Source organism: Artibeus jamaicensis, unplaced genomic scaffold (assembly GCF_021234435.1).
Source record: "Artibeus jamaicensis isolate MK-2021 breed Jamaican fruit bat unplaced genomic scaffold, CSHL_Jam_final contig_558, whole genome shotgun sequence".
NCBI classification, from domain to species: domain Eukaryota; kingdom Metazoa; phylum Chordata; class Mammalia; order Chiroptera; family Phyllostomidae; genus Artibeus; species Artibeus jamaicensis.
In genome coordinates this window covers 6,550,277-6,562,783 of record NW_026521886.1, presented here as the reverse complement: position 1 = coordinate 6,562,783, position 12,507 = coordinate 6,550,277, and the positions used below count along the sequence as shown (strand labels likewise).

General features: G+C 46.6%; 1 protein-coding gene across 5 annotated transcripts in view; it reads right to left on the bottom strand.

Moving 5' to 3' along the window:
- The window catches only part of UROC1 (urocanate hydratase 1), a 50,676-nt gene extending 41,847 nt beyond the window's left edge, over positions 1–8,829 (bottom strand). For 3 of the 5 annotated variants that reach the window (XM_053670269.1, XM_053670268.1, XM_053670271.1), the window contains exons 1-2: positions 8,645–8,829; positions 955–1,085 (exon numbers count right to left, since the gene is read on the bottom strand). In XM_053670269.1, coding sequence (XP_053526244.1) covers positions 955–1,085; positions 8,645–8,770 — 257 coding nt within the window. In that variant the 5' untranslated portion in view covers positions 8,771–8,829. The remainder of the gene's footprint in view (positions 1–954; positions 1,086–8,644) is intronic. The other 2 variants (XM_053670270.1, XM_053670267.1) reach the window with 2 other exon arrangements.
- Positions 8,830–12,507: the final 3,678 nt, after the last annotated feature.

The following is a 12,507-nucleotide window of genomic DNA, read 5'->3' as shown; positions in this document are numbered from 1 at the left end:
CCTTCTTTATTTTCCCTTTGCCTAACCCCCCTTTCTTAATCTGCCTTCTCTTGGAGGGCCCCTCCCTTCATTCTAGTTTCAGTCCAGATGCCCCCCTCAGAGGCCTGCCTGACATTGCCTTCTTGACTCAGCCTCTCTTCCTGCTTTTGTTTCCTTCTGGAACTTTTTGCCATCAGACACTGTGATTTGTTTGTTTCCTTCCTAGGCACCAATCTAGAGCAAGTGCCAGGCAGCAGCAGGCCCCAAAAGGAATGAGAAGACGCCATTCTTGCTTTATGGGGTTCAGGCCATTCCTTGTTATGGTCCCAGACAAGTCTGGGCTTTTGGCATATTCAAGAACAAAGGTACACAGTGTGTTACCTGGGTGGGGCAGCAACATCTGGGAACTGTGATAGGCAGATCTTTCCACCCCATTCCAGAACTGCAGACTGTGCAATGCGGGGTGAGGCCCAGCCATTAATAGCTTCACAAGGCTTTCCGTGACAATCACAATTCAGCTTGTGAGCTTTGATGGGAAGCCTGGGCTATTTGAAAACACTGGCAGAGTACCCTTTAAACCTCTCCTTGCCCTTTGGCAAGACAAAAAAAAAAAACGTGGTGTTTAAAAAGGGATTTTGCATACAGTTTGGATTCAGAATTGCACAGGACCCACACCCCAGGACAGTGAGCCAGAGGGAACCATTTAATAAGGATCACTCCATCTTCTGGCCAGTCTTGGGGGCTTCAGCCACCTCTAGGCTGCAGACTTCCACAGATGATAACGCTGCCACCTCCTCTCTCTGTGTGAGGGACAACAACTCAGCATGCCACATCCATGGGCCTCCTAGTGTTGACAGCTTTACTTTCCCCTTCTCTGCTGACTCTGGAGTTCCTGACCTCCATCATGGTCCCTCTTACATCCCTCTCCTCCCACTCTGGGCCCCTTTGAAGCCATACCTGTCCGCCAGCACTCACCTCATTTCAATGTGGGGGCAGAACCGATACATATAGATGTGTCCATACAGCCTCAGCTCCTGGGCAAACTCAGGGGCCAGAAGCTCCTGCACGTCCAGGGGGAAGTAGCGCAGGGCATTCCTCAGTGCCAGCTGCAAAAGGGGCGTGGTGAGGTGTACCAAGGGTGGAAGCTCAGAGCCAGACATCTTGTGGCTTCCATAATGGGCCATTTTACCCTACTTGGATTTGCCCCTGCTTCATTTAGAAACCCATGGTCCCACCCAGAGACTGCCTCATTTTCATCCTGGGCCCATCAACAACGTCACCTCCTGCATGAAGCCTTCCCAAGAGGACTTGCTCACTGGAGACCAGGCTGCTTGACTCTAGGCAAGGACCACAGTGGGTCCTGCCCTGAGGCTTGTGGCTACAGTAGGAGATGCAGAATCCAGGGGAGTGAGAATAGACCTGCCAGGAGCTCATAGACCCTTTGTACAAGTGCAGAGAAACACTCTCCAACAGCTTGTCAAGTAATCTCAGACTACACTTGCAGTCCTGAGACTCGTATCCAGCCAGATGTGGGAGGCCCAGCATAGAGCCTAAAACCAGAGACAGGACAAACTTTCTAACAGCTCCTTATCCAATTAGGGAAAGCAGCCCAACTCCCACAACCCTATCATTCTTCTCCATACATCCCTGATGTTCCTGGTCCTACCTCAGGACCTTTGCATGTATCCTCCCTTTGCCTAAACCCCCTTCCCTGATCTTCCTTCTCTTGGAGGGCCCCTCCCTTCATTCTAGTTTCAGTCCAGATGCCCCCCTCAGAGGCCTGACTGACATTGCCTTCTTGACTCAGCCTCTCTTCCCACCTTTGTCTCCTTCTGGAACTTTTTGCCATCAGACACAGTGATTTGTTTGTTTCCTTGCTTATAATCTGCCTTGTTAAGATCAAAAAGGGCCAGAGTCCTGGCAGAACCTTTCATAGCTCTCTTCCTTATGACATTCAGACTGGAGCCTAAGAGTAGAGGCAGGCAAAGTGGAGGAGGTTGCTAGGGTGACAGCCTGGTGTCTGGGTGGACATTGAAGCCATTCATTCATCCAATGGCCATGGAGAACAAACCACCTTGGGGGTGAAGAAAGATAAAGAGCTGCTTGTGGTAAATTTATTCACACATTCATTGAAAGCATGTCTATTGAGGGGAGAGGTGATATGAACTCGAAGAAGACAGGTGACTGACACTGGAAGGCAGGAGGTGACAAGAGAAGAAAAAAGGGCCTAGTAATGGGCACTGAGGACACTAGCATTTGGGTGGGGGCAGTAGTACCTCCAGGAAGACCACAAGCTGGGAACCCAGCCAGGAGCACAGATGCCCTGCAGGCCAAGGGCAGAGGCTTACGAAAGAAAGGACAGTATGTCCAATGTGCCCAGAGGTCAAACACAGTGGGCTAAGACATACCCTGGGGAGTGAATGATAGGAGTGTTACTGGGGCCTTAGGGGCAGGTGGGGAAGGAGGGAAAGAAAGAGAGAGACAATTGAGGAGGGAGCAGAGGGCCAGAACAGGCAAGGGAGAAGATGCCAGTTCAGGTAGTTTCAGAACCTTAAAAGGGTTTGCAGAACCATTCCCTCAATTAATTTTCACATGGAATAAAAGCACATAATCCCTTTCCTCCTGGAAAAGGTGATCTGAAACATGAGTTTCTCCAAAACGGTGGCTAAGAATGTTACCCCCACAGAAGTCTCTCAAGGCCAGCAGACATCACAATCACTCAGAGTGCTGAGCCCACCCCCAAAGTCTCTGCATTTCTGACAAGTTTCCAGTTGCTGCTGCAGCTGGTCTGGGGACCCCACCCTAGGGACCACAGCAAGGAGGATGAAACAATTCAGCAGCCAGGATGACTCTCCCACCCCCATGATGCATGAAGACACATAAAAAAGTGTACTGCATAACTTATCCCTGGATACAAAGTTCAACAGCAGGTGTGGTTAAGATACACTGTGAGAAGTCAGGGCAGTGATTACTGTTCAAGGTCAGGGCCTGTTCTTCCACCTGTACACATGGCATTTGGGCTACTTTCTGTGAGTTTTACACCTTGGCACAAAGGTTGTTTTTTTGTTTGGTTTCATTTTTTTTACTGGCTTCTAATCAGAGCTTGCCAGAGAAAGTGGACATTAAGAAAAAAGTTTCAAAAGAAATATAAATTACACACACACACACCACACAAGACTTAACCTTATTACAAGGTGCCTAATATATTCTATCCTAATTTTTTAAATTTAATTTTCTAATGAATATTGGTTGCAACCCCCTTGGTTGATTTTATAGCCTGCTAAGAGGTGGCAGCTGCAGTCTGAAACCACTGTATTCACTGTTTTCACAGAAATGTAGGCTTCATTACTGGGGCTAAACATGATATTTTATCAAGGTGCAAGATGAAGAAGGCAGGTTTAACCATCAGATGTTTTTGCAAAATTTTGTTCAAATAATCACATAACTCAAAAACACAACAAATGTTCCTGTCAAAATTAGTGATTTTTAAATTGTGTCAGTTGGTAGAAGTGACTCAGCCATTCTATAAAATGTATCTAAAGCCTGTACAAAATTCAGTCTGCTCCAAAATGAAGTGTTCATTTTGCCATAAATGTAAAGGAAATTCCATCAATTTCCTGAATCCTAAATGCAACACAAAAGCTATTTGCCTATTTTTTTCCTTGTATGAGATTCCCATTTTATCACCATTGAATGTTTCATTATTATGTAATTTTATCTAGATATGACTTAATGTCAACTATTCCATATCAAGTTGTTTTTTTCTTTCAAGGATAAACTTGTACCTTTTTATCTGTAATTCATGTTTATTCTTAGTTTAGGAAAGTTATCTTCTATTCCATTTTTGTTCAATAACTTTATTCCCTATGTCTGTAGGTACATGATAGACATGTGATAGTTATTTTTTAAGTGAAAAAATAAAAAAGCAGAAGCTCTGTTTGTTGGCCTGAATTTGATACTCCAAGTTTCTGATGGGGGATAGTTCTCAGCATTAAGATGAGAAAATGGTGTTCAGACAGGTTGTTTGAGCTTCCCACAGTCCTGCAATAGGCAGGCCTGAATTGGCCTGGGTGATGGCTCATGTTCCTATGGATCCTGGGAACCTCAGTACTGGAGAAGGCTCAGCAAGTGGAGTGATGGGGTCAGCCACTTCCTTAGGAGCACAGAACAGTAGGCACAGCTGAGTCTAGTCCTTGCCTTACTAACTACTAGCTATGTGGACTTGGACAGGTCACCCCTGTCCCAGTTTCTTGTCTGTCATCATGGCCTACTCGGCTGCATAGTTGAAAAGATTTGAAGAGATAACGTGCATTACCTGGCACACAGTGCCAGGCCTCTACCCACCTGTTCTTTATTGCTTCCTGCTCATACCCACCTTTGCAACTTCCTTGTTTGCAGGTCTTCAGTTTAATATCAAGTGTCACAGTGGAGAGCCAGAGAGAGCCCCACTTGGGAATTCACACTCTGCATGGTCAGCTGGTAGACTAATCATCCTATGCTACCACAAGTTCTTCAGCTCTCCCTGTCTCAGTCTACACCAGAGGGCATGCTATGCAGCATATAGAATGTCAGAGATGGATTTCCACTGGTGAGACTGGGGCCCATTAATATGTAATATGTGGGACAAATGGGTTCTTATTAGTAAAACCAGATGTATTCAACATATAAATTGGAGAGAATATTCTAGATATCCCTGCACTCCCCAGCTTGCCTAATGTCAGTGGCCTTTACTCTTAGGGGCAGACGACTAATTCATAAAAGGTCCTGTGTTTAGCCATTGGATTAGAAGATTCTGGGCACCTGATGATGTATGTGGTAAGCAGAATGATGGACTCCAAAGATGTCTACACCCTAGCCCCTGGAACCTGTGAACATGTTACATTACATGGCAAATGAGACTTTACAAGTAAAATTAAATTAGTGCTTTTGAGATGGGAAAGCATCCTGCATTATCCAGTGGCCCCAATGTAATCATAATAGTTATTATAAGAAGAAACTGGAGGGACAGAGTCAGAAATACAGAATTGAATTTGCTGTGCTGCTGCCTGTGAGAATGGAGCAAGAGGTGGTGAAACGCAGAAGTCCAGATGGTCTGGATGCTCTAGAAGCTGAAGCAAGGAAGTGGATTCCCCATAGGACCCCCCAGATTAACATGGCCTTGCTGCATTCATTTTTTAAACTTGATATTTTGTAATATGAGTAAATGCTACTAAGAGTATATTTTGAACTTTTAAACATATAAACATAAACTGGGACAATCTATGTCATTATTTGTGCCCCCAAAATGAGAGTAGTGATACTCAATAAGACAGCAAAAGAACAGATATTATTTCAATATCAGTGCATTTGCACTGATGTTTCTTGCTTTTAGCCCAGTGAAACCCATTTCAGATTTTTGACACCCAGAGTTATGAGATAATAGATTTGTGTTGTCTTAAACCACTATGCTTGTGATGATCAGTTATAACAGCCCTAGGAAACTAAGAAGGCAGAGACAGAATCCTGTCTTGGAAGTAATATTACTTGTGCCAAGACCAAACCTTTCCTGCGTGACCACTGATAACCTATAAGGATACCAGCCTATGACTCTGTTAAGCTCCCAGAACAGGGTGTGTGTGTGTGTGTGTGTGTGTGTGTGTGTGTGTGTGTGTGTGTGTGATCTGACCTCTACCTTACTTTCTTTCATTCTAACCTAGGAGTGATCCTGTGGGGCAAACCTCGCCTGCTTGGAAGTTTTTGACTCACTAATTCTGCCAAAATGATAGCCACTATCCAATTGGTTCAGCCTTGTTTGAGTTATCTGCACCCTTGCACCCCTCTAACCCAGCCTCATTTGGGCTCTCAGTCAGCTCTGACCCAAACTGGAGCCAGACTTCCTGGGTCCAAACTGTGGCTCAAGCTCTTCCAGCTGGAGGAATGGAGCCCCTCCAGGGGCTGCTGCTTCTGCACTCCTACTCTCCAGGCTTCAGTCTGCACCAGAGCATCTGCTACACAGCACATGCACACGCACCCTCTCTGAGCTTCCAATCCCTCTCTGCAAAATCAGTGTGAGGATAGTACACACCTCATAGTTCTATCTTGGGGACTAACTGAACTGATATTCCTAAAACAGTGTTTGGCATACAAACATGCTTTGTGTCTTAGCTATCACAATGATCATCTCTCACACTCATGGATGGCCCTCTGTGCTGCCAATTGTTTCATACAGCCTACCTGATCCTGTAGGAACTCTGTAGAAACCTCTACACTCTCTGGGAGAGTGCCCAGAAACCTTCATGGTATCCTCATTACTCACCTGATAAAGTCCACACTACTCTTGGCATTCAGGGTCCTCTATAATGAGGCTGTGCCTGGCTCTCTCTGCATCTAGTTCAGATTTACATAGGGCCATGTCCACCCCTGAAATACTGTGGAAATGCCAGTCTCTGTATCTTCACTCACTTTCTCCCATTATCTCTAAGAGACCTCAGATTTTCCAGTCTAAGAACCTTGCCTATGTTGCTAAGACCACCACCTCCCAAAAGCCCAGTTATGTTTCTTCTGTCTGGTGAACTCCTGTAAGATGTTGGTTTGGGTACTTAGCATATACTCTTGTCCACACATTCAACAAACAACTCCTGGTGTTACTGAAGTCCCAGAAATGAGCCCCAAAGAGCCCCACACTCAAGAAGCTCAGGATAGTGTGTTAGTGATGGGAACCCACATACATGTGGGAAGTCTTCAGATCTGCTATTTGATGCCCAGAAGAACCCCTTTAGGTAGGGCAGAATTCAGAGAAAAGGTCAGTAAGAGAAATTACGTATGGCAGAGGGGAGGATGCTGAAGACATTTCGAATTGAGAAACTGGCCGCAGTATATGACTAAATTTTCCTCGGCACTGTAGTTGTCCTGTGCTCATATTGAGAATACAGTGCCTAAGATGTTATACATAGAGCATTCTCTATATTTAAACAGAGAAATGTACTTATAGAAGAGCAAAGAATGAAACACATTTCATCCAAATGAAATATTATGAAACAGTTAAAAGAGTGGGGCAACTTTAAATACATCAATAATGAACAATCTCAAAAAACCTCTAACATGTATAAAATGTTTCTACTTATATTTTTGAGAGCCCACATGTGAAATGTGTCTGAAAGGATACACCAAGAAAAAAAAGTCAAACTGTGACTTGGGGAGATGAAGTGAGAAACTTACTCTTTTATATTTAACTTACTTATCTCCTATCATAAAATTACCTTTAAAGTTTTTATCAAAAGTCAAAGAGACACATTTAAATAAAAACGTAGAAAATAAGCCAAAGGAAAAGTATAAAGTGAGCTGCTGATGAAGCTGTTATTGGGTTTGTTGCCATCTGCTTGAGGGTCACAAACCTTAAGCTCCAGCTCTTGAGTAGGGGTGACTCGCTGATCTGGGGAGTTTGAGCTTTTGAAGGGGCTAAATCTGTCTGGATGGCAGGGTCAGCCAGCACACAGGGTCACGCAGGCAAATCTGAGATGGCCCCTGCTCCTCAGGCTCCCAGGTGCCCTCCTCCCAGCACAAGACACCATGGAAGCTGACTACCAGCATAAAACCATAGGGTGTCATCAGAGATGTGCAGGTGGTGGAGCCCTTCAGGCCCTCTTGGTCAAAGGTTGAGGCACTGGCAGCCAGCAGGGAAGCAACTGAGTGGGAGAAAACATGAACCTTTGTTTTGACAAGGCTGAGCTGGGCCAGATAGACCAAGCTATGACGATGACAGATTGGGGGGGGAGGGGCAGAGTTCCCTGCCCCAACTCTTCAACAAGGCCTGCTCCTCTCAGGCCCACCTGCAGCTTCCCACCTCTAGTTCCCACCAGCCCCTGCTCCCACCATTCCTCAGTGCCCTGTTTACCCCTTTGTGGGAGGCACTTAACAGAAAGTGGAGGGGACAGTCTCGCTAAGGGTAGCAGTCTTTATTCAGGGTGGGGTGGTGGGATTTCTCTCTTAATCTCTGTGCTTAATATTTTCTACTTTCCCTCTACTCTTCCTGAAATTCCTGAGTAATTTTGAGTAAAGAGGATGTAGGGGAAACTATTTACATAACCTTGTACTTTGTTTCATCTGGTCTCCTTTATCACCCTGTGGCTTAATTATTTTCTTCCCCAGCTTACAGAGGAGACAAGTGGGATTCCCAGACAGTCCAATTACCTGAGGTGCTGGCTAGAGGGACTGTAGGAGATCAAGTAGGGGTGGGTGCCTGGCCTCCCAACCAACTCTCACCAGTAACTCCCATAAACAAAAACAAGAGCTGACCTGCTATAGAGTAGAATTTCAAAGTTATGTGCGTGTCTGGGTCAGGAAGGTACATGGTTTGCTGCTGCATGTTTGGGGCACTTCACACTGACCCCAGTCCTCCTTGGACTGGAATTAGTTATGGCACCACCACTTTCTACAGGCTGGGTGACCTTGAGCCTCAGGGTCCTTATAAATGGAGACCATAATCCCATACCCAAGGGTGGTCATTGGGGAGAGAGTGAGGGATGTGGGATGTCATGGAGTCTGACACACATGGGTTCCCCCACCCCACTGGAAGCTCCTAGAGACTTTGGGCCTCAGCTCCTGCAGAGAGAGGAAGTAGGGAATACCCACCAAGAACCACCCAGAGGGCAAAGGGTCCCAGCAGGAACAGGGCTCAGCTTCTTACCTGCTCCTCTGCAGGACTGAGGCCAGGGGTCCTAACTGGGGCATGGGGTACCCCAGCCCAGCGGCCCTGGTTTTCCGGGAGGGGCCACAGGGGCAGGCCAGAGCATAGTGCCTGGAGGCTAGACATGTCTGTCTGAGGCTGAGGTGGAGGTTGGTTTAGTGGAGAGGCCCAGGCAGCCAAGGTCTAGCTGGGAGGGAACCTCCAGCCCTAGCCACCTCCTCCAGCCCCTCATTGGGCCCAGGGCCTGAAATAATGTGTAGGTCACAGAGTCACTGGCTGCTAGGCTGACTAGAGCTGGTGGGGGGGAAGGGCGGGGGGGGGCGGGCAGTGTTCTAGGGAGAGGCAGGCTTAATACAGGGGAGATACCTAGATGGAGTTCCATTTGCCCTGTTTGTGGCCTTGAGTGGGTTGTGAGTTTAGAATATGACTTTTAGGATATGCTGGGGTTTGTGTCTTGGTGACATATGCTGGGGAGCCATATGATACTGAATGTGGCACAGAGGGAGGAATATGTGTAGAAAGCAGGCAGTGCCTCTTATATCCCTTCTCCCTGCCTCCTGTGTGTGTGTGGTGGGGAAGGGTGACAAACCTGGCAGCAGCCCACCCAGGAGCAGGTGTATCCTCCTTGGCTTTCATTACAGTGCTTGCTGTCTCATCCCTTCCGTAAGCTCTGCAGATGGCTCTCATCCACAATCCCATTAATGACTCTGAAAGAAAGTGCTCCTCCTTAGTGCTGTGCTATGGACAGGAGAGTAAGGCCTAGCCTCACTCACATAACCAGGAAGTCACTGCACTTGAATCCCAGTGGTTCTGGGAAGCAGCACCCTTGGATGGGAATCTAGCTCAGCTCCAGACCAGTCCTGTGACCTTGGGACTAGTCCCAATCTACACAAATGGGTGGTAATTAACCACCCAAGTTGCAGGAGGTACAAACTGGTTATGTAAGCTCCCAGTGCAGGACCTGCACCAGAAGGTGAAAAGATCAGCTAAAACCTTCCAAGTGCTCACACTTCTGAGCATACCACATGAACCAGTTCACTTTGTCCTCTCATGTACTGTGGGTTTTACGGTCCCATTTTATGGATGTGGAAACTGAGGTCTAGAGAGGTGATAGGACTTTCCCGAGGCCACACAACTAGTAATGAGTACAGCTAGAATTTCAACCCTTGGATGTGAGAGGCCTGGCTGTAGACCTTCCCTAGGCTACTCCTGCTCTGGCTGGCACAGTGAGCCTGTGGTTGTCGGGGTCCTCACCAGCAGAGAGGCTGCTTTGAAGGGCAAGCAAGCAGAAATACACTCTTGTTTACTTCCCAGTATTCATTCATTCACTCTGTCTTTCAAACAGGATTGACAGAGCACCTTCCTGTACCAGGCCCTGTTGATGTCCCCACCAGTTCTTTGCTGCTCTCTAGTCCACCCCTCATGGCATGCACTGTACACATCTTGACTGTCAGTGGCTGGCACTTGCATCTTTCTGTTGGGGGGATGCTTCTGTTGGCTTAGGGCCTGCTCATCCAGCTCAGAGGTGGGCTGGAAGGGCTAGAGAAGTGACAGCTCTTCCCCAGCTGCCCTGGGAGTAGCCAGCAGCCAGTGACAGGGGAAATGGAGGTTTGTGGATAAGTATCCCAGCTCCCTTGGCTCTCCCCAGGGTGTGTAGGTGAGTGGGTAGTAAGTCTGGGGAAATGTTCTGTACTGTCTCCAGTCTCCCAGTAGAACTGGGCTGAGTTCCCCCACTCCCAGTACCATACCCTTAACTGGTGTCTTTGCTCTCCTGGCCCCACAACCTACTACCTGACTAGACAAGCATCAAAAACTAGCTGTACTTAAACCTCCCCTCAGGACTTGTTTCTGGGGAAGCTTCTTTATACGAAGCTTCTTCAAGAGAAGCCAAAGTTCTAACAGTTTGTGTGAAATCTCCTGACTTTAAATGTTTGTAACCAATTTTTAAAAATTTAGGCTTTGTATTGAATAAGGTGAGTGGAATGTATCAATGCCAATGTCCTGGCATTGGGACATGAAGAGTTTAATTTTTAAAGTGATTTTAAAAGAATGAAGAAAGAATTTTAAAGTAATTCTTTAAAAGAATGAAGAGAGCCCTGGCTGGCGTAGCTCAGTGGATTGAGCGCGGGCCTGCGAACCAGAGTATCACGGTTCGATTCCCAGTCAGGGCACATGCCTGGGTTGCAGGCCAGTTCCCAGCAGGGGACGCATGAGAGGCAGCCATACATTGATATTTCTCTCCCTCTCTTTCTTCTTCCCTTCCCCTCTCTCGAAAAATAAATAAATAAAATATTTTTAAAATAAATAAAACATAAAAGAATGAAGAGAGACTTCCGCCAAGATGGAGGCATAGGTGGAGACTTCGTGTTTCCTCACACAACCAAGTTTAGAGACAATTAAATACTAGCAACAGAAAACACAGCCAGAACACAGAAAATTGAACTTTTCGGAAGTCTGATAACAAATTCTTCAGCCTGACCGGTAAGAAGGGCGAAACCAGCAGCTGGCAGAGCGGAGTAGCACAGGAAAACTTGGTCAGACGGACTCAGGCACGTGGATCCCCAGGCGTGGGGTTGCAAAGGGCTGACCCAGTGAGCGACCTGGTGGGCAACTCAGTAAGCAATCACGGGGAAACAGTGAGGGAGCAGGGCTGCGAGTTGACTGTGGTCGCGCATTTGCACATTCGTGTGTGGATAGACAAGCGAGGGAGTGGGTGATTGGACAAGAGCCAGCAGCCCCAGCGGCAGGCAGCGGCGGAGGGTGCCGCCATTTCCCCACCTCCACGTGCAGCATCATAATCCAGCGACCTAAGTGGCCCAGCCCCGGTGAACAACCTAAGGCTCTGCTCTTCACCCAGCTGCTAGAAACAGCAGAGAGGGTCGCCATTTCCCTGCTCTGACCCCGCCTCCACATACAGCGTCACAACCCAGCGACCTGGGAGTCCAAAGCTCCCCTCCTCATACTTAATAAGCGCAAACAGACCAAAAATGGCTCAAGACGATCTCAAAGTCCCAGAGCCTATAAATCTAAGTGATGAAGAAATAGCAAAACTCTCAGATGCACAGTTTAAAACACTGGTGATCACGATCCTCACAGAACTGGTTGATTATAGGCACAAATTAGACAAACATATGAAGGCGAAACTAATTGAAATGAATGGAATTGCACAGGAAACCCATAGCGATGAAAAGGAAACTGGGACTCAAATCAAAGGAGTGGACCAGAAGAAAGCAAATAATGGCCAAACAGAAAAGAGTGAAGAAGCAAGAATTCAAAAAAAATGAGGAGAGACTTAGGAACCTCCAGGACATCTTTAAATGCTCCAACATCCAAATTATAGGGGTACCAAAAGGGGGAAAGGAACATCCACCAGTGGAAAACTTTTTTGAACAAATAATAAAGAAGAATTTCCCCAATCTGGCAAAGGAAATAGACTTCCAGGAAATCCAGGAAGCTCAGAGAGTCCCGAAGAAGTTGGACCCAAGAAGAAACACAGCAAGGCACATCATAATTATATTAGCCAAGATTAAAATGAAGGAGGGAATCCTAGAAGCAGCAGGAGCTAAGGGGACAGTCACCTACAAAGGAGTCCCCATCAGACTGTCAGCTGATTTCTCAGGAGAGACCTTACAGGCAAGAAGGGGCTGGAAAGAGGTATTCCAAGTCATGAAATCCAAAGACCTACAACCAACATTGCTCTATCCTGCAAAGCCTCATTTAGAATGGAAGGACAGATAAAGTGCTTCTCAGATAAGATCAAATTCAAGGAGTTCATCATCACCAAGCCCTTATTATATGAAATGTTAAAGGGACTTATCTAAGAAAAAGAAGTTAAAAAAAACATGAACAGTGAAAGAAAAACA